The 25800-nt window shown below is 35.4% G+C and overlaps 1 protein-coding gene across 1 annotated transcript in view; it reads right to left on the reverse strand.

Annotated features, from left to right (window-relative positions):
- Positions 1–5696: 5696 nt before the first annotated feature.
- Positions 5697–25800, reverse strand: part of LOC147299377 (ARM repeat superfamily protein) — a 31138-nt gene continuing 11034 nt past the window's right edge. The window contains exons 12-35 of the mRNA XM_086243501.1: positions 25618–25726; positions 23640–23699; positions 23389–23507; positions 21956–22337; positions 21688–21872; positions 21519–21591; positions 19363–19513; positions 19087–19256; positions 18053–18400; positions 17283–17450; positions 16912–17205; positions 16446–16622; positions 14892–15155; positions 13669–13767; positions 13406–13590; positions 11422–11757; positions 10626–10779; positions 10402–10512; positions 10090–10257; positions 8463–8589; positions 7292–7450; positions 7091–7203; positions 6953–7012; positions 5697–6045 (exon numbers count right to left, since the gene is read on the reverse strand). Coding sequence (XP_086099627.1) covers positions 5842–6045; positions 6953–7012; positions 7091–7203; positions 7292–7450; positions 8463–8589; positions 10090–10257; positions 10402–10512; positions 10626–10779; positions 11422–11757; positions 13406–13590; positions 13669–13767; positions 14892–15155; positions 16446–16622; positions 16912–17205; positions 17283–17450; positions 18053–18400; positions 19087–19256; positions 19363–19513; positions 21519–21591; positions 21688–21872; positions 21956–22337; positions 23389–23507; positions 23640–23699; positions 25618–25726 — 4216 coding nt within the window. The 3' untranslated portion in view covers positions 5697–5841. The remainder of the gene's footprint in view (positions 6046–6952; positions 7013–7090; positions 7204–7291; positions 7451–8462; positions 8590–10089; positions 10258–10401; positions 10513–10625; positions 10780–11421; positions 11758–13405; positions 13591–13668; positions 13768–14891; positions 15156–16445; positions 16623–16911; positions 17206–17282; positions 17451–18052; positions 18401–19086; positions 19257–19362; positions 19514–21518; positions 21592–21687; positions 21873–21955; positions 22338–23388; positions 23508–23639; positions 23700–25617; positions 25727–25800) is intronic.

Genomic DNA, 25800 nt, shown 5'->3' on the forward strand with positions numbered 1-25800 from the left:
TATATATATATGCAGGTGGTTCGGTAGACCAGTGCTGAAACTGGTGGTTTCATTCGGCATGTAGCCGTCGAATAGAATTGGATTGTTTGGCGGGTACCTACCCCACGAAACCATCGATAAATTTTTTTCCGTACACAAACCATAGGATTGTCCGTCGAACCACTTGCAAATATTTTTTATTTTTTGTTTTTGTTTTCTTCTCCGACGAGCTAGGTAGGTTGGGTGGTCGGCGTGGTCTTGGCGGCTCTGCATGCATGTGTGCAAGTTGGGTGGGGGGAGGAGCAAGGGAGGGGGTGGGTTGTGTATGAAAGAGAGAGAGAGAGGAGAAAGAGGGAAAGAGCGAAGAGACAGAGGGAGGAAGAGAAATGGAAGGAGAGAGAGGAAAGGAGAGAGGGAGAGAGAGAAGGGAAGGGAAGGGTTGAGCAGCCGGCGACCTTGCCGGTGGTGGGGGTGGCTGAAGGAGGTGTTGGGGTGGGGGGGGGGTGTGTTGGTTTTCAGGGGTGTGAAAACTTTGGGAGGGGTGTGTATAAGTTGGGATATTTTGGTAATTGGGAGAGGTGTGTATATGAGAAATTTTAATTATGGGAGAAGTGTAGGGGTGTGAAGTGAGAAAAAGTGAGGAAAGAGTGTGCAAAAAGAAAAAAAAAAAAAAGGTGTGCAAATAGTAGCTCTCTTAAATATTGGTAATTTTGAAAATGTAACATGACATCATGTATTTGACACATGGACACATTGAACATTTCAAATAACCAATGAATGGAGCTTCTCAAACCTAGTGACGTGGCTCAATCACAAATTGACACATGTTTTTCCATTCTTTTTTCTTTTTCAATTGTTTGATTTTTAGTTTCTTTTTAAGTTTTAAAGATATAATTTAATAAAAAAAAGTTTTATAGATATAAAAGAAAAAAAAAAAAAAAAAGGGGAACCCGAACACTAGCCTAAGTCCCAAACTTGACCCACCGGCATTGCCCCCTGTTGGTTTTGAGACTATGCTACTACAGTTGCTGCAATACACTAATATGATCTTACTTTTAGAGTGTTTAAGCAAGAAAATCAACATAGAGCTATTCTCCAAGAACATATTTTCCAGCTCCTAAGATTTTCTAATCATATGATATTTTCCCAGAGTGAACTCTAAAACTACCTTAATCAATAACAGCAACACAATGGTTGCTTTTATATAAGCCACACAAAATATTACATAAGTCAAAGTAATATAAAAATACTAACTAGCAGACTTAACCATTAAGCAAAGGATATTTAAGTAATAAGGGCTTTAATATTACCCCTTAATACCTTGTTACTTAACTCCTAAAAAGTTCTATGAGATATTAAATTTTGTCATTTGGCAAAGCTTTGGTTGAAATTTCAGCAATTTGATCCTTTGTCTTGTATTACAAAACATCAATTTTCTTGTCATCAATCTTTCAAGTATTATTCTCAGCCACATTGCTTGAGAATTAAGTATATATGATACTACAAAACATAAATAAACATGGAGGGATTTAGACATTGTTCTCCAATTAAGGTGTGAATCCAAGTGTCTTCCCACCAGTTGGGTCCTTTAGCCACTCAACTGTGTGATCTCTAATTAGCCCAAGCTAGGTGGAATGATGAACTCACAGGAGGATGAGTGCTGGCTCTCTTCTCTCTAGTTTTGGCTTCAAAAAAATAAAAAATGTAGAATGACTTTTACCGAGACTTTCAGTTACATGGACTTTCAGCACTTGATCGAGCCCCTTTTATAGAGAGATGGAAAACTATTTTTCCACTATAAGAGCGGCTGGCCAACCTAGTCTCATGGGCTAGTTTGTTTCCCCATTTGACTAGGTAATTAATAATTCATTATATAATTAATTAATTAACTAAGGAGTAAGGCCCAATCAATTAACCTTTAATTAATTTTGTCCATTCCCATTTCTAATACCACCGGCCACACCTATTGGCATGTGACATTTTAGGTTTAAATTAAATATGGTAGTGAGTTTAGGACAAATTCCTAAATAAACTTAGTCCGAGCAAAATTACCATTTTGCCTTTGGGTCTCCACAAACCAAGATTGACACCTAACAGTAATGCAGTATTTATGGCTACCAAAATTAACCAGAAGGGAAAAGGTTCTTTCATTTTTTATTGCAATACAATACAGTCTCACTGTCATCCTATATTCTGAATCATGGTCAAGTATGAAATTCCATCAACCCTAATATGATTCTTGGAGTCTACCCCATATGTATAGTTTCCAAAGGATTGTAGGAGCATATTCTATGCTGGAAGAGATGAATCTAAATATTTGTAGCTTTATGAAACATCTCCCATATTACTAGGAGCGACAAATCCTTTGTTGAACATGCACATATCCCCATAAGCCAGTGACTATACCCAATTTGTACTTGCAGCTAGACTTTATGAGCCTAATCTTATAATACAGTCAAAGTACATTGACTGAACAACTTTGGCGTCAAGTCTAGGGACCAATTGTATTATTAAGACTTGACGAATTCCTAGTGACGAGTGTGTAATGCTCCAATACAAGTATTCATTTTGCGGTCATGTTTAGCGAACTATGTGATGACACCCATGATTTTCTCATGATGTCTCTACATTGATAATCTGAGATCGATTAACTTAAATGTTAAGCAGATCATAGATCGTACTGGTTTTACTGGATGCGATATTATCCATATATCAATCCTATGACTAAGAACGTTTAGGGTAAGGGATATAAGTTTCTTAGTCCTAACTTGTTTAGGATGTATATATATATATTGAGGATGTAACATAAAAGACAAGTTTGTCCTTGATTAATAGAAAGATGTACAATATACAATATGTAATCAAATCGATTGGTGTTAGCCTGTTAGGACACATATTTAACAAAAGTCGAGAGTCATCTAGCATGCAGGAGTTCTTTTCAAGTGTACAAAGTATCCATGCTTAACAAGTTTCCTGACATTCCAAGCAAATCTGGAACTCTTTTATGAGCTTTCTTCATTCCTTTGTTTCAATTGTAAGTATCTCTTTACCCTTCTCCAACTAATCACCATTGTCCATCTTCACTTGAGAGACCTCTTTTCCATTGCAATTGTATATGTTAAGAAAATCAAGGCCGAACATGATGTGTGATTATTGGCAACAAGGTACCAAACGTGTGAGCCCCTTACTTTTGTTTTGAAATTAATATATATATTGGAGTTATTTAATTTGATAGGCAAGTGAGACACTATCAAGAATCACAATTAAGGATAGCTGATTTATGAAGACAATAGCATATTTGGCAAGCAATTAAAGATGGCCACAAAGAGAAAGCAGTTTAAGATTGTAGCTTGCCAAAATAACAATTTCTATCAATAGGTGCAGTGAGAACTGCTCATCTCAGCAAAGTTCAATCAATTGAGTATCAGGGACTCTATCAACTGATCATGTAGGTTTTTTGTATTGGCTAAGGAAAACACAAATTGTCAATCGATAGAGAACAAGCTCTATTGATTGAGCAAGCACACAAATTATAGTTAAACCTATGAAGTACCAAAGTGGTATGCAGGACTTACCCTGATTTTTTGTAAGATCAACATATGATCTTCTTCCTCTTGACTATAGCTTGAACACTCACACATGCCTATATCCCATAACCCGAATCCTAATCAAATTCCATTACACATAAAGAGCATTTTGCTTAAGTAATTTCCAATAACATATGACACTAGTTTTTGATCGATTGCAATTTGAGGGCACATTCTTAATTTTTGTCAGTTCAACGAAAATTGCACATAAGTTGGAGTGAACCAAATTGAAGAAATTGAGGATATCCTCAAATTGCAACTTTTCAAAAATTACATAGAAAAAATTAGCACATTTAATATAAGGACTTTAGGGAACCTAACCATAACTACATGCAAAAAATTTCTATGTGAAGGTCATATGTGACCTTCGTTTCACATGTATTTGGGGCCACCTTTATATGATGAGATTCATAGCCATGTGAGAGGGAAGTACTGTCACATCGCAAAACTCCTCAAACTACATGTACAACAAATTAGTTTGATAGAATTTCATTTTCTTTTGAAAAAAAAAAATTGGGGTTTTTGTATGATAAGCCCAAAAGGCCCCGATAGAGCGGTCCACTTGAAAAACACTATGATAGGCCAATTTTCATTTTAATGAGCCGAGCACCCGGTGCTTTCTTTTCTTTAGTTTTTTACAATATAGCCACTGTTTGATAGTAATAGTTATTGTCACTTCGCAACATTGAAAACCAAAGATCACATAAAAATAATACTTTAGATATAACTTTTGTCTTTTTGTTTTTGTTTTGGAACATAATTATGTCAAAAATTAATAAACAAACATAAAACACAAATTCAAGTTTATATAGTCGCATCAACCCTAATTTCAATAGTAAAAAATGATTGTTACTTTTGCCACTATTGAACAGTAAAAGTGGTTGTTACGTACTTTTCCGTATTGACAATCTGTGTAGTACACAAACGAAAAATAAAATAAAATAAAGCACGCTGAGCTCTTGGCACTATGGATAAGGCGCCTCCCAAATTATTACAAGAGCTTCTTTATCAAATTTTTATTTTTATTTTTATTTTTTTAAAAGAGGTGAATCTTGTTACCATTGCAAACTTTAAGTAAGTTAACTTAACATTAAAAGTGTAGAACAAACTTTTGAGGAAATTACAGATTTGATCAACTTATTTTATACTCAGTTCAATTTTGGTGCACGATCATTTTTAAGTTATGTTTTAGTTCACTAATTGTTCCACTTATTCAAAAAAAGTCCTGATTTGTTTTCTCAAATTTGTCCCGCCTTTTACCCTATCAAATATCAATCAAATTCATCAAACATATACTTGTTTTAAAGCTATGCATCTCTTCTTTACAACCATATAAAGATCATTCAAATTGAAGTTCTAAAACTTAAGATAATTGGCCCCAAAGTAGGGTACCCGAAACTACCAATTTTTTTTAGAAATTTTTTAGATTTTTTAAACTTCACCAAACTTCAATTATCTTTAATTCTAATACTCCAAATTAGTTTCTATGGCTTAAATAGATGAAATATAACTTATACTTTAATTATAATTGAAGAAAACACAACTAAAGGATTTAAAATCATAACTTAAAAAAGACCGTAGACCAAAATTGAACTAAGTATGAAATAAGTAGACCAAAATTAAACTAGATATAAAATAAGTAAACCAAATTTGTACTTTCCTCATAAACTTATTTATCATTTATTTAAAGAAATTACGGAAAACAGATGTGACTTTCATTAGGATATTGCAACAGATGTGACTTTCATTTGGATTCAAATTAACGAGCTTACAAAAATTATGAGAGGTAACAAATAGGAAAATTGTTCACTGCGTTTAATAGTCTTTATCTGACATGGTTCTTATGCCCGCAGCTCATGTTACCTAGTTAGTAAATACACATATTTTGTGTGTGTAAGCACATGTTTTTAAAAATACTTCTGTTATCCGTGCACTCCCACTTTTTTTTTTTTTTTTTTTTTATATAAACATAAAATACTAACCATGCATGTTGCATAGCAAGCAACGAAATGATTAAAAGTCTGCATAAAAGAGGATCCGTACACGACAAATTGTTTGATTTTGAGGCAATTTATCACATAAATCAAGGAGTGCAAGAACATGGAGGGTATATTAATTAACTCATTCTCCTTAGTTGAATGTAATATCTTTGATTTAATAAAAGTGACAATAGATTTGCTTTCATCTATCCTTGGGTCCTTTTTTTGCTATAAAATAATGCTGTCACAAATTGTGGTTTGGCTATCATGGTTCTAAAATTTTATGCCATACACATTCAGCTATCTTTTACATTATCTTGTTTTAAGTTTTCAAGGCTGTCGATACATTTTTTCAGCAAGGATTTTGCTTCCCCGTTTTTCTCCACCTCATACAAATGAAGAAGCTCACCCTTAAATTGTACATCTATACAATGTATTGATCGAAGCCCTTCGTACAGCTTGATGATCACCAGAAGGCACTCTGAAACAGTGACGTGAACCTACAATTGTGCACAAAAACTCAAGATAAATTAACTAGTACCTAAAGCAAAGTAGTACCTGAAGGTTAAAAATTGTTGAAAATTAATGCACATTATTTGAAAATAATACAAAATTCTAGAGACTTCCTCAAAGTTCATACAAATTAAAGCTAGAGTAGTCCACAAAGTTCTACATAATTTTAAAAGTCTATAAAATAGCTTGATAAGTAGAATGAGTATTCTAGATAATTCTATTACTAACTATGTTAACTAGAGAAGTCTAAAGTTTGTGGAATTATCTAGAATATATGACAAACTTGTGGCTAGGAAAAGCCCAATTGCTTTGGGCATATCGGTTAGTACTTTCTATAAATAGGATGAGAAGGCCTATTGTAATACAAGCTAGAGGCAATACTAAAAGCCACTAGTTCAAAGTCCTATTGTCCTAGACATCTACATCTCCACTTGTATCCTCCTCTGTTCATCAATAAAAGATACTTTGTTTAAAGTCCAAACACTTCTCATATCAAGCATAGATAGCTAATAGAAGCTTACACAAGACATTAGCTACAAGTGTCCTAAACACCCTCCAAATATCTAACAAAAATATGCCTAAAATAAGGTCAAGAATGGTCCCCTAATCTTTAATGTCATCAACAAATTTCAACAATCCTTTGAAAAAAAAAAAAAAAAAAAATTTAAGCGTTGGTAATAACATGTCCATACTTGAAACAGTTTTCTTCTTTTTTGTTTATTTTAATACCTGTATTCATCATACATGTGTTTTATGCTGAAAATTCCATTTACTTCTGGTTTTCTGATGGTTTACTTGGAAGTCATGTAAAAATAATATAAGGTCACCAAATTAACAATCACTATAACAAAGGTGATGTGCACAGGATACCAAAGAAGGACAAAGGTGACAAACCTGGGCAACCTTAACTGTGCGTAAGCATTCGATTATTTGAGGTGACAATGAGTGAAACAACTGAACACAAGCAGGAGGAAAAAAAAAGAGTTAAACAAGTTCCATAGAAAAATACAATGACGAATAAACTATGATTACCTCCTGAACTAAAGAAATTATGTTGGCATGAGCAGAAGTTTCTTGATAGTCATCCAGAACCTTCTGGAGCCTTGAACAAAGTTCCTTTGTTGATGAAAGTGCAGATATTTTGACTGCCACGAAACTCCAATTAACAAAGGGACTATCTTACAAGAGTAAAACAGAAAGGGGGCAAAAAAAAATAGGGGCACAAGAGGGTACCTGTCCATGGACATCCAGATGACAGTGTGGTAATCAACACATGAATTAAGTTCTTCTGTTGTGCAAGAATATCATCTATATGTGCCACATGGATGCAAGCTGTCATGCAGTCCAAAATTTTGTCGTGTGGGACAGGAAACTGTTCAATTTGATCCTCTTCTGTAAATAAAGAAATGTTCATACTGTCAGTCTGCTAGTACATCTTAAAGCCTTAACATCTATTATAAAGAAGATAGTTCAAAGCCCCGCATGGCTTTCAGTTATTTTTTATTTATTTATTTTTTTGGGTACATGCAAAACGTCCAAGTGCACCTGAAAATTAGGCTAAAGTGAGTTTCAGAGTTATCCTTACTCCAAACTCCTAAAACACATCCAAGCATCCTATGATTATCAATAGGATACCAGTACTCGATGACCAACTTATGCGACTTACTCTAGAAATTAGAAAGGCTTTTTTATCCAAATACCACCTAGACTATAGGGGGTGTGCTCCCATAGCACCCAAACTTTTTTTCTTGCCAATTTACTACCTAAAGTTATCAATATGTGCCAATGTGGCACATGTTATCCATTTCTGTCAATTTTTCTGTTAACTTAAAAGGTATTATTGTCAATTCATGTTATAGAATATCTGAAAAAAAAAATATATATAACTAAAATCCAAATAAAACTCTAAACTAAAAAAAAAAATCCAGCCAATCCACCCTCACCCCCAATGTGAGACCCCATAAATTTTTTAAATTTTATTTGAGATTTATTATGAGATTTTGATAATTTATTTAAAGAAGTTGTGATTTTCAAAAATGGTTTGGAAGTCAAAACTAATATTTTGACCCCTTAGATAATTAGTATTCACTGAGACGAGTCCGTATGATTTTTCAGTGATTTTTTCCAAAACCTGAGCTATTTTTAACAAATTTTACAAAAGTAATATTTAATTATACTTGAGGGCCAACTAGGAAGTTTGAGAAAAAAAATTGATGATTTAATAGAAATATGAATGGCAGGTGCTACATTGGCACATATTGATAACTTTAGGTGGTAAATTGGTAAGAAAAAAAGTTTGGGTGGTACATGAGCACACCCCCTATAGTTCAGGTGGTATTTGAGTAAAAAAGCCAATTAGAAATTAAATTCTTACATATGATGAGAACAACTGTTATGTACCAACCTGTTTTAGCAGCATCACCAGTCCAAGTTGCTTTCCCAGACTTGCTGAGAGTGGCAGAATTGAACATCTCAAATAATAATGGAAAAACCACATTAAAGAACTCTTGATTACCAAAGGCTTTAACAACCTGAAAACAGATGGAGTCAGGTAAACTTTGTTAAGGCAGGAAAACTTCTAGTTAAACATTTGTTTTTGGTAAACCAAAATTTATTGAATAAACGGAAACTATAAAAACCAAGCAGAAAAGTCTGCAACCGAGAAACTTCTAGTTAAACATTATGAACAATGAACAGAAGTATATAAAACCATATCATATTCCAGAAGCCCATAAAACAGTAAAAGAAAGAGCATGAATTCAAGCTTATTGTAAGGAAATGACCAGGACCCATCAATAAGAAGTGCAGTTTAGATTTTTGATCATCTGCACTCTCATCATCTAGATTGCAACCAAGTAGCTTCAAACGTCCGAAATTAATCTGTACGGCTGTACAATGAACTAGTTTGACAAGAATACAGATAATCCTAATTCAACCCATCATAGGAAAGGATCATCGGCTTCGATTGGTTTGATTAATGGAGGAAAAACAATCAGAATTTAAATTCATCAGAGATTTGGACATCTTATTTCTTAACTAAAATCCAACCCAATAATCCCAATCAAAGCCACCAATCAATCAGCTTCCAAACAGCACCGAAAGCTGAGTTTTCTTTGTAAATTTCCAATCATCTACTTGTACTTTTCCAAATGTTAAGCTGCTAGAATAGTATTATTGGCCCACTTCTGGACAATTTGGGATTATAAGAACAGTAGAAAACAGAGGAACCCTAAGTTCAAATTTACACATTGAGCCAGCCGTCTAACAGTCCTCCTGTGAATGATCAAAATAACCGTCAAAATCCCAAAATTTCCGTCGAAATTTCTGTTGAAATGGGGTGGAATGATATTAGCAACATCTCAGAGATGTCATCAAGATGATGATGGAGATATTGTAGAGTTTTTGTGTAGTAAATATTATTCCATGTTAAATATGGGCTTTCGAAAAAGGCACATATTGTTAATGAAAAACCTGGTAGTAGGAAATCTAGCTAGAAGTTAAAAAATTTCAAAATAAAGTTTTCATACCCACTAGAAAGCTTATGCTTAAAGAACTTACATCATTATTAGTTTCTGTTTCCTATTTTTGTCAGTTATGTAAATATTTTTAATATAGATAAATGTGTGTGGCTTTATATTGAGGCAATCTATTTACATTAATATTATTTTCTTCTGATGCCAAAGGTTTATTCTTCCCCTTAAAATTTTCACTTCCCCCTACTTGTCCTAAAAATTTCTATGGTTTACCCTTCACCATTTAACTATCCAAAAAATATGCCAAAACTGCACATTTCAAAGAGTACCTTCCTACTAATTCCAGCACCCAAGTAATCCACATTGTGGATTCCACAACCATCAAAGAATTATCAGATCTTTTAGGAATTCAAGGTTACCAGAGCTGCTTTAATCTTGCTTAAGCATAAAAAATAAATGCAACAGAAATATGTGTTACATGAAGTTTTGAAGCCGGAAATAAAAAAGGAGCAATTTATGTAAGCTCTATATACCATGGGCCCATGATGGAATGCTTACCTGTTCAAGACAGGAGAGAGCTGCTTCACGGTATTTCTTTGTCTTTTTTGTGCATGCAGAAGAAACTACGCTCAAAATTTCATTCATAGTGGCAGGATCATTAGTTGAAATTGCTTTATGGCATGCCACGGAAAGAGAACCTATTGCATTTAACAGAGCATCCTTTCCCTGCCACATTAAATATACCAGTCAAGGAAGCTATCATTTGAAAAACATAGAAACAGCAAATGCATATATGTAGAATGATTTTTTTTTTTTTTTTTTTGGAAAGACAATTTATTAATCTTTTCAGGGAATGGTACAAATTCCTACCTCCCATAACCGACCGGGAATCTCTTTCATAAGAGATTGGAGCAAGACATGACAGTAAGAAGACAGGGATTCACCCAAAACTTCACTGAGCTTGGAAATTGCCTGGGCTGACTGCAAGATGAGAAATGCCCATTAAAAAGAAAAAAGAGTTCATGAATGACTAAATTGCAATTTGTAAACAATTTGATTAATGGCAGGGGGGAAATAGAAGAGATAATACCTACCTTCTTTTTACTTGCCCATGATGATGATGCAATGCCCTCACCAATCAGAGAAACAATTTCTGCCAAGTATAACTGGAGAGCTACCCGTTCACTACTTGTATGTTCTTCCCACAATTCTTCAAACAGGCCAGAAACGTGCTTGTCATCCTCGAATCTGCATATGAACACATTAGATTCCAAGGCCAATCGAAATTCATTTACAGAATAATTTTTATGTTGTCTAATGATGATGATCATTATAAACTGCCAGAAGTTTATTTAATGCAGATTCTAGTATGTTATTTTCAATCAAAATTTCTATGCTGGCTACTTCAGCCTGACTGCTTGGTCTGAACCTCCCAGGATAATGGTTTTAAGAAAAGACAAGTAACAAAGGAAAATTCCAAGGTGGAGTCCATTCATTTTTAATTCACTATTTGATAAAATTCTTGTTATGGTTCAAATTTTACTTTTCTTAATAGTTTATTTGACAAAACTCAACATATTTAACTATTTTGAGGTGCGCCTACACTTAAATTGAAAATGTTTCACTATCATGACACCTTTAATGAAATAGCAGCTTAACTTTCATGTCTCCCTAGTTAACTCAGCACTAAATTTGGTGCTGCTGAATTGTCTACTCTATATATATATATATATATATATGTCTATATTAAGAATATGATTTACTAACCAAATAATAAAATTGTTCCTGGTCATACGCTTGATGGAAATTATTTAGGATTTGAAAAGTGTGTCAATGACATGCTTCCATGAAAAGCGGAAAAAAAAAAGCAACCAAGTGTATGATTCAGACCTTGAGACAAAAATAACTGGAATAATTGCTGCAAGATATCCACTCACGACATCTGAGGCCATAGATGAATAGCTTTTTAATAAAATCGCACATGAAACTTGAGAGTTTCTGTCACCAGTATGCAAAGCTACACTGTCATCAATCAACTTTTCAGCCTGAGCAGGTGCTGCGTGCTTTAAAACTACTGCACAAGCACTGGCAAAGGCACGTTTTGATGCAGCACTTTTTTCGTCCTTGACGACTGGAAACAACACCCTCAGTAGCCTGCTTGTGTATGGTTTCATTTCAACACCAACTTTTTGAACTAGTAAGGTAATAAAGCTGGCAACACCAACCCTGTGACAGTATACATAAAGACACGGAAAGCATCAGTAACAGTTAGATCATTATGTGACAGACATATTATCCAATTCCCTTTAGTTGCAAATGTCCAAATCCTGGAAACCATGCAAGATACTCAGTTTATCATTTTTGGGAATGATAGACCTGCAGAGTTATTCTACTTTTTGTTTTGAATCACATATAATAAATTCCACAAGGAGCACAATGAGACTTGAGTATAACATTTTATTTTATATTATGGTAAAATCAGAGACAATGGACATTATATGGGTTCAATTGTGTTATGTAGTCTCCTCCAATTATGAGGTTAATATAGCTGTACAAGGTATACAATAAAAGGATAGTGTAAAAAGTCAACTACTAATTAGTAATTACTCCTAATTATACAGGTATTGACTCTAGAATATTCTAATTACACTAAATACTTCAACATTCCCACTCAAGTTAGCGCAAAGATACTTGGAAGCCCAAGTCCCCTCCCCTCCCCAATCAATACTAATGGCGGCCTTGTTGTCACAGTAAAGATTCATTAGTTTTACAGGACTGACAGTATATCCCCCAACTTCTAGATGCCCAGGAATAGAAAGCATCAAACCATTACCCGGGGCAGACTTCAAATACCTAAGAATTCAATGTACAACCTCCATGTGAGCTTCACCTTTCTTGTGCATATATTGACACATCACACTCACAGCATAAGTTATGTCAAGGCATGTATGAGAAAAATAGATTAGCCTCCCAACTGACTTTGGTATCTATCCTTGTTAGCTGGAGATGCATGTCAATGGGAGAGAATCGGGATACTTGACTGGAAAGATGACCCAACCATCTGAAACTTATTCTGCCTTATTTCAAGTGGATAGACACTTCATCATGGAGAAACTGGTAGATGGGATCATTGACTTGCCTTTTGTGAAGACAGATGATCAACTGGCAGATATGTTACAAAGGAAGTTTCAAATAAGGTCTTCTATTCCTCACTTGACAAGTTGGGCATTCGAGATATCTTTGCGGGGAAATGTTGGCATGAGTGTCGGAGTTGACTTTTTGGATAGGAAAGTTTTATTGGTGCTAACTAATTGTAGGTGTGCGTATGCATTGCACTTTAACTTTTTTTTTTTGTTACATTGGAGGGAATTGAACCCTGGACCTAGCCTAATCCTAACCCTTACCCAACCCACCCTCGCCACTTGGGCTAACCCCAAGGGCCTAACAATATTTGACATGCAAGTGATTCAAACCTTGCACAAGTAAGAAGGATGCTGCCTGCCAACTGGGCTGCACCACAATTGTGTACTTACCTTTTTTTTTTTATCCCTCTTTTTCTTGGAGAAGAATACACAGAAAATTAATCCCCAAACTACTTTCTATAATTTATTCCTCTTCAACTATGATACAATAACTCTACTATATGCGGACTCATAACTGAAAGAAGCATATTTTTGAAGGATTTGGTTCTGTTAAACTTGTAAGAAATGTAATAGTTGTTACTTTTAGCTGCATTAGTTGCACGTAATCCCAAATTTAATCTGTAGAAAAGGAAAACATGGCAAACTGTTACCATGTACAGATAATCCTTCACATTCCCAATCATTATCCTTTAAATTATGATGTCACTCATTAAAATGGCACAACTACAAACCTTGTATTGAGGCCCACTCCGGATCGGACCAATTGAGCAAGACGAGGAACCAACTGATCTAATGATTCTGTATCCACAACATTTATGCAGAGATCAAGAGTTTCCCACATGGGTGATCCTTTTGCAATTGAAATTCTTAAATTTTCAAGCTTCTCTGTCTGTATTCCAACATTTGCTGCATGCAACTGGAACAGGAGAGTAAAATTAACCAAACATGTTGAAGAAAGCATGAGCTAAATTCTAAGTACAAGTTCTTGCCAAACCTCAACATAGTTAAGCCCTTGGTCCTCAAGGCTTGATAAACTTTCAAGCATGCAACAAACTAAATCAGATAAATGTGAACGAATTGCAATCCCTGCACCCTGTACATAATTCAAAATATAACGAAAGGTCATAAACTTCTAAATGAACACTCGAAAACACATCAATATCAATGGAGATTCTAATTTAAGGTAGCAAAAGATGACCACTTGAGGCTGCATTTATCCATAGAGATGGTAGATCTTTAAAACCAAACATTCATATACTTGTGAGCACCAAGAAACAAAAGATATAAAACCTTCTAATGGGCTCACTGTCTCCAACTTATGGCAGAATCTAAATTCCTATTTTGGATACCAAAACAAACAGGAGATAAAAGTTTTACCCTCCAAATTAGGCCACAATATAATTTCCTCTTTCTTGGTCATGATTTATCTGATGATACATGGCTTGTTATGACAGTTTAAAATAACCATTGGGATAGGCAGTCTTGGACCTCATGGTCAATGTTTTGTGCCAAAGACGACTAGGGAGTCTTAATTCAAGTAAAAGATGCTACAAAGGAAAGAAGAATAAGGATTTAGGCAAGGATTAAGGTTCTATTGGATTGAATTATTTATAAAATCTCCTATAAAAAGGTTGAAAAATAGTTTATCCTCGCTCAAGAAGCCAACTGAGCACAAGTAGCTGGTTCCCAATAACAATGAACTTCGTCCATCACATCAACAAAAATTTCAGCTAGTTAGTTAGTGTAATTTACTTCAAATTTAATATCTAATACCAGTTTCTCTCAGTCCCTCTTACTGTCTTTGCAAATTAGTTTTACCATTAGTTTTACTTATGAAATGTTTATAGTTTTTGCATTTTTATTTTCTTGGATATCAAATTTTATTTCATGACTGGGTGATCAACCAATGCCATTGCTATCTTCGAAGCTGCTGCTTCTTGGGTCATTATGTGCTTTTCTGTTCTTCTTTTGTTTTTCTGAGTTCACTTTAAGTGGGCCTTGGGTTTACTGTGTTAGTATTGTTTACACCTTATTCTTTATTAAAATTGTTCCATTTTACATCCCAAAAAAGGAAAAAACAAAACAAAACCAAAAAAAAAAAAAAATTCCATTGCTAGAGATACACAACACCCCAAAATTCATTCATTATTGGATTGATTATAACACAAACGAAGAGGTACATAGCTTCACACATAAAAGCATAAGAACGATGCTAACCTTTGCGAGCTTCATAACAACTCCTATAGATGCCTTCCGAATACTGTCGACTTTACTTAGTATTCCTTCTGTGAGCAGAAAAGGCAGAACAATATCCATTGCTTGACTTGCATCTGTTATATTGGTTAGAGAGACGTCAGAAAGCCTCACTGTCAATGACGTTAAAGCGCGGCACAATCTGTCACCAGAGTTTCGAACAGTCTCTTTTATGTCATCCATGGCACGAAATACTGCTGACCATAAATTCCTTAAATGCTTCCCAACCTGAGAATACCACAACAAAAAAGGTGGAGAAAATTTAAAAAAATATATATGTATATATACAAAGAAAGCTTCTATCAAGATAGGAACAAAAGGACATAAAGATGCACCAATTGAATGTTGGATTATGCTGGAAATCTAAGCAAGCTAACCAATCTCAGTAAAAATAACAATGGTACTCCAGATGTGGATAGAAATAGGATAGTTCACCAATTTTCAATGTAATTGTAAGAGTAACTGTAGATTTTCACTTGAATGAATTGGAGCATCCAATCCAAGAACCAATTGGCAATGGGTGGAGAGGCCCAACTCCTTATAAACCACTAAACAAGGCTATAATTTTCCAATGTGGGACAACACTCCACATTCTCACAGTAGCTACTACCCAGCTATCAACTGAAGGGGAAAGCTGATAATATGGCTAAAATAAATACTGAGGACGGAAACATGCCATGTTTCAGGGGAAGCCTGTATGAGCACACATTTTTTCTTTTTGAAAAAGACAATTTCATTTCTGAAAAACAAATTGACCATTTAAAAGAAAGAAAAGCAGAAAACAAAGTTGGTTACTGTAAAAACGGATCAATAAAACACAACTCCTAATGAACCACGGCTTGCCAATCTGACCAAATGTTTGTAAAAGATAAACCCCTAAATTCTGTGAAAATAGATGCCCAAAGTGACAACGGAAACCAAACGTTATCCCATCACTCCTCAATCCCAATTCCACAGATCAGCCAAAACCATACAACCCCACATAACGTTGGCCTTCTTCCCTTTGCCAGATATTTTATGGATCTCACAGACAATTCTAGAAATTACCCAACCAAAGACACAGAACCACAAGACCATGTAAGAAAAACCACAAGACCATGTAAGAAAAACATCATCCGCAGATTCCTATGAGCACAGACACTAGAATTCAAGTTTGTATTTAAATCCCACAGATACTTGAAAAACATAATAATTTTTATCTGCATTTATCCTGTGTTCATAGTATAACATTATGCCACAACAAGGCAAGGAAATATAAATTTCCACTTCCATCTACTAATATATTACGAATGATCCCCTGCATTAAGTATGGGACTTGACAGGGATCACCATACAGGGGGGTCTGTGCAAAGTTGCACTTACACGACTTTGGGTGGGATATAATCTCAGATTAATCTAAATCTAATAACAGAAAATACACCTACTATTACTCCTGAGAAAATTTGCAGGATTTTACAACTACTGTTGTTGAACTTCAATTTGCAATTGCATGCATGAGATCTGTTACAAGATTATCACCTGATCAAACTTTCGCCCCTGAATGATATCTGCAAGGGCAAGACAAGATGCCTCACGGGAGCGCCATAGCCGGGATCCACATTGTAATAACAAATCATCAATAATGAGGTCCAAGTTTTCGTCAATGGTTTTCTTTGAATCTGCCACCAGAGACTTCCATATGTGTGACATAGAATCCTAAATACATCACAGGAAAGAGTAATGAGAAAGTTAAAGCAAAGGTGCACGCAATAGGAAGAAGAATATTTTCAGAAATTCCAATATTATCAATGGACACTGGTCATAGAATGAAAATAAAAAAATAAATGGAAGAATTAAAACTGCTAGAGGAAAGACATGAAATATACACATTAAAACATTTGACAGAGAACAACCTATAGCAGAGATGACGTAGAAGATACACACTTGTAAATGTTAAAGAATCTTTTGTTCTCTTACTTGTCTAGAGCCTTGAGTGAATGTATACCTGCACATTTTTATCAGGATCGTACTGGTAACGAACAAGCCTTGGAATCAATGAACGCATGTGTGGCTTTAGAGCATCTCCTGCTTGCTTTGCTATTTTTGTAAATCCGAAGGCAGCACCCCTCTTGGAGTTTAAAGAAGCTTGATAATTAGCCAGATCCATAAACTTATAAATTAGATCTGGTTGCCCCATCTCATTCGCTACGTTGCAAAGCTCTTTGTATGTGCTGAGTTTTCCTCCACTAAGACCCTCACCAATAACTCCCTCTTGAAACACTTCAGAGTCTTCAACGAGCTAAATAACAAAAATCTAAGACCCAAGAACAAAAAAAAATTGCAGAGAGAGAGAGAGAGAGAGAGAGAGCAACTAACCTTTATAGGTCTTTTCCTCTTCCCAGAACCAGTCAGAGTGTTTACAAGAGCATTTACCAAGTTTTCCTTCATCGATGCATCACCAAGTTCATACACAATGCTCATCCCTTGCGAGGCCAACTCCTGAGTAAGTTCATTCTGTTCACCGAGAAGATGGGAAAAAGCCTCCTGCATGCATACGAAAATTCATAATCTAGTATTCCAGGTCATGACACCCATCACATGATACTTAAGGCAACCATAAGAAAGAAACAAGTCTCTATTAGTTTGCAACTGAGAACCATAGTTATTAAAAATGTATTTAAGGTGTCTCAAAAATGTATTAGAGTTTGTGGATTCATCCACTCTGTGTTTTTTAACTTTTTATTTTTAATAAAAGTTCTTGTTTCTTCTCCAAAAAAAAAAATGTATTAGAGTAATTATCGGATGTTATTCAAATTTTCTTAATAACTAGGATACATTTACAAAGTATTGGGTACTTTTCAGAGATTTTATTAATACAGTTCTTTTGTATAAGCATCACACTACATAGTTAAGGAAATAACCAGAGTAAGTTCAACAGATTCCAATCTTTTATGATTTCAAGCACCTAATCAACACTGGTTTTCCCAAGGTGCAATCTTTGGAAGTGTGCACCCACACATAGATTCTCATTAACGTGATTGCACATCCACTATCAAAAGACAGTAATAATATAAAGTGAACCCACCAAGAACGATAAGAGTGGAAAAAATAATGACTGATGTTTTACAAGTGAACCAAAACCAAACCTGAATTTCTGGAAGCATTTTCTGAATAGATGGGTGATGGCCACAATACATTGTAATTGATAATAGCCAAACAGTTCCAGCACAGCGATCTTCTTTTCTCGTACTGTATAGAAGATCGTCAAAAAGCTTTTTGGTAATTGCATCTCTAACCATGGCATAATGATCTTCGCTGGCTTCATTCATTTCGACAGGACTACATTTTGACAGAGATAAGTTCACATCTCCCATAAGAAAGTTTGAGGCCATGGAGAGTGAGTAATTAGTTTTCAGAATCAAATCAGCAGTCACCGGAGCACCACCCCACAAAAATGATAGAGCCTCACCAGCAGCAAAGAGGATATCCTCAACCTATATAAATCCAGAGTTGTACCAATTAGAGATTTTCCTTTTGCACGTACCTACTTGGTTGAGTGCAACCTAAGAACTCAATGCACCCCATACCCTTTGTTAATTTTGGTCCACTACAAGACATTTTCGAGAGCATTTGGGCCTATAATTGTGCACATTTTGTCTGTGTGACATATATCCAATTTTGGTTACTTCCAAGTATGCAATTCTTGACTTGTTAAAATATCATGAATCCCTACCACAACCATGTTTATGTGCACATAGAAGTTACAAAGAGGTACAAATAACAAATGCCAGAGGCTGCTACTGTGTTTTCTCTTCTTGTCAAATTTTCATATTCCACTTTGCCTATTATTTTTTTCTTTTACTTGATAAATGGAAGGAGCCCACAATGTTTACCCATATTATGAAAATAAAGATACACTATTTAACCAGAACCAACCTGAATTTTTGCATTGGGTGTTTGAAATTACTCTTTCGTGGGCTAATTATGGGTTACAAATATAGGGATTAACGACTTCAGTCCATTGGACGAAAATGTTTTGACCTAAACCAGATTTCAATCTTTGTCTGTACCATTTAAACAGGGAGATAAATTGCATTGATGAATAAGGATTTAGCCTTTATGAGCACTACTATAAACAATACAAGTAAATTAGTTCATAAAAAATTAGTTTTACACAAACCTTTGATCGGCGAAGACTGAAAATTAAATCAAGGGCAATATTCAGGCGCGAAGATGATGTTTCCTTCACACAGATATGGCCAATGGATATAACAATTTTCTGAATTGCCTTATTATCTTCACCAGTGAGTAGCTTTCTCAATTTCTCATGTAAAACCATCAGAATATCGACTGCAGTGTAGTCAGTAGGTTAGTATAAATACCACAACCCAAGGTGCAGAGATATGATGACTTTGTTTAAGGCAGTACATGAAATGAGCATAAACAATCAAGTTACCTGCACTAGAATCAATAGTAAGTGAAGGCAATGAAACAATCAGCCCAATATGACCTAATGCTTGGAATGCTACCGAAGCCAGTGCTGCAGTCTCGGAATTAACAACATCAACAAGCCACTTCAGAGTAGTTTGAAACAGCGACTCCGGGATCTGCAGAAAGATGAATGTTGGACATAATGACATACGTAAACTGTGAGAAAGAAAAAAAAAAACAAAAAAAAAAACAGAAAACAAACCAACAGAAATTCAAACATAATCAAATCAAGACAGAAGTAAATTGCAAACAATGCCGAATGAAATTCAAACATAATCAAATTAAGTATCTTTTTTATAGACAAAAAAGGAAGGAAAAAGAAATTTCAATGAGCAGAAACAAGCAAGGTCATCACTATTTTTTTATAAGCAACAGAATTTATTCAGTCACAAAAATTACCTACAAAGTGGCAAGATATCCACCAAGAAGCAAGTTATACAAAATCAACTGACATCTATTCAAAGCCTAACCAACAAAGCCAAATACAAGCAAGGTCATCAGTATAAAGAACACCTAAAATTTATTTGGTCACCAGTCTGCAATATCAGAAACAAAACTAAAGGAATTGAAAATAAGAATATAATAGCATTCAGGCAAATTACCAAGGGATGACTAATTCTTTATTTAATGGTGAAATCAACTCAACGGATTTGAGTCATATCAGTGGATCTTGTTGTCAAACCCTAAACTTAGAGAGGATCTGAAGTTGCTCCATGCAGAGTATACTTTTTCAATAAGAAACATACTTCCATTAAAATAAAAAAGAGTCCACAGTACAAAGCAGCACACAAGAAGTTCACTAATCTAAGGAATCCAAGAAAAAGCCACTCTAGGATATTATGAAAGCCAGGAAAAAAAAAAGAGTACACCATTGTAGTACAACAGCATAAACCAAATCCTAAGACACAACAGTCTCCCAATTTGACATAATTACAGAGAAAGAAAAGTCCCTAAAAGCTGGAGTGACTGATGCCCAAAGTGAAGCCTAAAACCAAACTCTTTCCCACAAATTATTCACCTCTTCCCCCTTAGCATCCTCAAAAATCTTTTTATTTCTCTCCATCCAAACTACCAATAACACAGCCATCACAGCACACCTTCCCAGCACCACACCTCTCTTCTTCCCTTTGAAAAACCTAAATCTCTCCAACAACAAAGAAGCACAGATCAGCCCACTTCATGCAGAATATACTAACCTGCCATAATTTTAGAAATTGTAGTTTTGTTACAAACTCTGTTGGGACACTGGGCCACTAAGGTATATGGATCACATATTGTGATGGGCTTTACTTCCGACATTGGGCTGTTGACAATGCTACAGGGATTTTTGCATTTGTTGGGCTTATCATGCTGGGGCATAATGAGCTATTGTTATTCTTCTGTAACAATGGAATATTCTCGTATGAGGTGGCAGCTCATGCTCCTTTCTTACACTGAAGAAATTTTGTTATGCTCTCAAGGTTTCCCTTAAATAGCATCTATTTGTTGTAAGCGGGTATATTTTGTTGTAAGTGGGTATCTGAGGAATGAAATAGAAGTTTATTTTCTACTAAAAATAAAGAAAAGACGAGAAAAATAACACATAAAACACACAAAGCACACTACCACCAACATAAACCAACCCACGCAACCCCAAAACCACCCTATCCAACTGCAGCTTTCCAATCCAACAAAATTAAAGAAACTGAAAGTTTGTTTCCACTAGTAGGCTAGTGGACATCTTGTTCACTGATTGGTTTGTTTGTTCTGATTGTTTTTCTTTAATGAAAGTTTGTTTCTTATCAAAAAAATAAATAATAAATAAAATAGAAGTTTATTTTCTTAATTTCTTCCTTTTTACTTCTGAGTTCTCATCAATTTCAAGTCAATAAAAAATAGGCTACGAATTTCCTAGGATTCGAATTTTCTTTTCGTATGTAGTTAAAACTAGGCATTATTGAGGGAAAAGAAAATCAGCATCAATGAATGGAATACAAGGAATATTTATGTGCTGAATGTGTGACCTTTATAAATTGCTTTGTTGTATAATTGGAGGTAACAGACATTTCAAATAAAAGCCGGCATATCACCCAAGTATTTAAAATATATTATTAGAGGGAGCAAAAAATTAATAGAACTTACGGAAGGTGTTCGAGACATACAATCTGCAGTCACATATCCTACTGCACATAATGCACCATGTTGAGCCTCAAACCTGAAGAATATTTTAATCATCCCAACAATTAGAAAGTATTATTATAACAAAGAAAAAGGTAAACATCAATATTTCTACAAGATATACACTACCGACCTTAACTTATGCCTTCCACTAACTGAAGCAATTAGTTCAGATATAAGAGCAGATGATTCAGCTGTACCAAGAGCAGAGGAAGCAATCCCAAGTAAACGTGCTGCAGCTTCACGGGTATCCAAGTCAACATGACTCAGTAATTGCTTTAGCCATGAAAGTTTTTGTGCATAGCGTGAAGCTATCAGCTATAAAGAACTAAGATTTATCAGATGTGCAAAACACGGGAGAATTGCAAAATAGTAAATAAAAAAAACATTTCAGTGACAACCTCTGGCATACAAGAGCCAATTGCAATCAATGCCTTGGAAGCCTTGGCATGCAACTCGACAGACCCCTCAAAAGCCATAGCATGTTCTAGTAGTAAACACATTGCTTCTACTGAAGACCGAAATTCAGATGATCCTTTAATAGAAATCTTTTGATCCAATTCTGACTCAAAGCACTTCAACAAAAATTTAATCATAACTAGATATGTTTTTGAGGGGAAATGAAGCTTCTGCTCCCCCATCTCAGCGGATTCTGACAAGTTTGGCTGTTGCCTAAGAATATAATCTAGCATGTCTCCAAATTTTGGGTAATACAACTCATGCATCTGACTCATACTTTGCCCATCATCTTCCACAGGAAAAAGGCTTTCATCTGCCATCTCCCTTCAAATGTGAAATAAACAAGGTGCCAACATCAAATTATATTAACAAAAAGATATGTACATTAAATTCTATAGATAAAATAGACTTAAATAAAAATGTAAATATATATGTATTCATGCACATATAAAGCTTCCTCATATATGTTTTTATTTGATGTCAAGGTACCATTGTTCCTAAAGCTATAGGCTAACAGGAAATGGAGCCATAATTTATATCAAGCTGGACACGAAAACACAGAGAGTCTAGCATCCCACAAATCTTTAGCCGCTCCCCTCTTCCATTCAAGGAAAACATGGTCCACACTGACATTTGTATTACAGACAAACGACTATTTTAACCAAAGAAAACAGACATACAATTATGTGGGTAGCACAAGTTAGTTTACCACTGTTCCAGATGCTTAAGCAGTTAGGATGTGGCCTTTGGCCCAACAATTATTTTATATTCTAACACTTCCCCTCACATGCAGGTTTTCCGCCACTAAGCCCAATATATGCAATTTAATTTTGCAAGGTTGTAATTGCATAGATTCTAATTTAGGATCTCCGCTCTGATAACATAATAAAGATTGTTGGGCTCCTACTATTCCAAAAGCCATAGGCCCATAATTATCTTATATTCTAACAATACTACTAACTACAATGATGTCAAATTAAATCCTCATAAATATTGACCCATTCTTCAAAGCACGACCAAAAAATCACCAAACCATTCTATAAACCACATCAGTAAACGTCTCAACCCCAAATATTACATGTGAATCAAACCAAATCATTCAAGCAAATCAAACACCCAATGCAACCCAACCAATGAATAGTTGATCAAAAGAAAGAAGAAGATCATCCAGGGAGGTTGATGGTCTTTGGCTGACATAAAGAGTGGTTCGAAACTGCTAGAGCGAATGGAAAAGATAAGATGAAAATTGACGTCTCAAAAAAGGTAAAATGCTTTATTGTAACCCAGCCTCAATTGATTTCTCGTTATATCTCTCTTAAACATGTGAAATTTTATGATTATTCTACTGTAAACTCAGAATGAAAACTAACATTACCTTATATCCAATTTAGTATCAGCTGCACCAAGCATACAAATAAATCGACTTGGACAATGTTGCAAATCAAATAAAGAAGTCGCCCATCTTATAGCACAGAATCTTACTTCACTTTGTTCCTAGTGAACACCAATAAATAACACTTCCATTAGGAGAATTAATTTTGAGACCCAAATGAATAATTCCAGAAAAGTAGAAAAGACAAATAAAAACAATAAAATTAGCGACAGCAATATGCAAAAGTATGATACCTCTTGAGAATATTTCAGCAAAAGTGTCTCCAGGTCCTTTAACACTGTTGATGGAGCTCCCTGAAGGTCGGATAACAACCAGTATCAATAAATTGAATATACAGAAACAGTAATTAGAACAATTGAGAAAAAATGACATAAATCTGGGAAAATAATAGATCTCGAAAAGCTTAAAGTATGATCTATATTAGAAGCAGAACACTGAGCAGTACATCTTACATCTGAAATATAACCCCCTGCACCAGAACAATACAATCCCCTAACTAAAACATTAACATACAGCAGCTTTCAAATTTATCATGATAGCGGGGGAAAAAAAACACAAAAAACAAAAAAGTCCCCCTAAAATGTGAAGATAATGATTGCCACAAAGCTGACCAATATCTGAAAATTTCTCCTCTCCCACTCCTTTTATAGTCCTTGAAAATCTTCCTATTTCATTTCATCCAAATGACCCAAAAAATTGCTAACACCACCCCGTCAAGGTTTTGCTTTCTTATTTCTTCCCAATACCTTATGTTGCTCACAAAGCAAAGCATGACAGCCACTAGGGATAACCCAACTTGCATTGGCCACCTTAAACAGCCGCCACCAAAGCTTTAAAACAAGCACGCAGTGAAGAAATACAAGATCCATGCTTTCTTCCCTTTCTGGAGAAAAATACAAGGCCTCTTTCTTTGGACTACATCACACGTGTCAGCCAAACCATGTGCCACAAGCCATGCCAATACCTTGACCTTAGGGGGAACCCTGACTTCCCAAATCTGCTCCCAAGGCTTAAACAGGGATAAGTCTGGCTGATCACACAAATAATTTCTGTACAATTTACATGATAACTCCCCCAAGGCCTCAAGACTCCACTTCCTAGCATCCCCTCTAGCTGGAAACAAATATACATCCTGTAGAAGCATCATCAGCTCAGAGAATTCACCAACGTTCATTTTATTCAGGTTTCTTCAAAACCCAACATCCCAACTATATGGATAAAAAGAGGGATCTACAAACTTAAAAATTTGGCATTGTGCATCAGACAACAAATATAATCTGGGAAACCTTGATGCCAAAAGCCTTTTCTCCAGCCAAACATCCTCTCAAACCCCCCTTTGCCAACTGCAAATTTACAGCATTCAAGCAAGATGGTGTACCCTTGTGAACTATATTTCCAAGGGCTTCGACTTGTACTCCTCACCACAGGTTTTGCATCCCAGCCATTATCCAAAATTCCATACTTGCTTCCAATCATGGCGTGCCAAAAACTCTGTGTTTCCAGCAGGGATACCCAAATCCAATTGCAAAGTAAAGCTTTATTCTTCAGTGTGAAGTTGCCCACTCCCAATCCCCTTTTCCTTGCTTCGAGACATTATCTCCCAACTAATTAGATTGTCCTTTTTACCTTCCTCAACTTTTTTTGTTTTCAATGAGTAAACAAATGAAAAGAGTACAGAACAGTTGAAGGGGTCCACCAGATCACAACAAGGACTTCAACAACAGGAAAACAACTGCACAAACTGCAACAGGTGAGAACATCCATCCCTCCTTAATAAATACCCAAACCACATCTGCTATAACACTGCTGCTTTCCAATTTGAAAATATAACAGAAAAATAAGACTCTTTAAATTCTGAAGAACAGATGCCCATCAAGAAGCCCAAACTCGAACTCTTTCCCGTACCTTCCTCAACTGTTTGTCCATAGGTTTGACAATATTTGTTATCTAGGAACAGGCTTGTCCAAGATTGCAAAGATTTTAGATGTGTCTCTCTCAACATGCCATGACTCTTACCAACACACAAGGAACAACCATGAACTATGACTCCTTTATGGGTACATCTTTAAATTCAAAGAGGAGGGAGAACCTAATTCAACGAACAACTTGTTTAAATTGTCTCTGCTGGATCTCTAGGCCCAAAAAAATCTTTATGAATAGACTTCCACAAAGTAGTGAAAGACTCAACCAAATAGAGAAAAACTAGCATACCTTGTAAGCAGTGGCAAGGGAATTGGTTGCTTCTTGAATACTGAGGCGAAAATACTGGGCCTCCACCTTCAATGCATCAAAGAGACGCACAGCCATGTCAATCTTATCTCTGGAAGGAGAGCAAATTGCCATCAAATATGTTTTCCCCTACAAGTTCTACTAAGGGGCACGCAAGGGGACACT

The sequence above is a fragment of the Dryas octopetala genome, chromosome 1, assembly GCF_963921425.1.
Source record: "Dryas octopetala chromosome 1, drDryOcto1.1, whole genome shotgun sequence".
NCBI lineage: Eukaryota > Viridiplantae > Streptophyta > Magnoliopsida > Rosales > Rosaceae > Dryas > Dryas octopetala.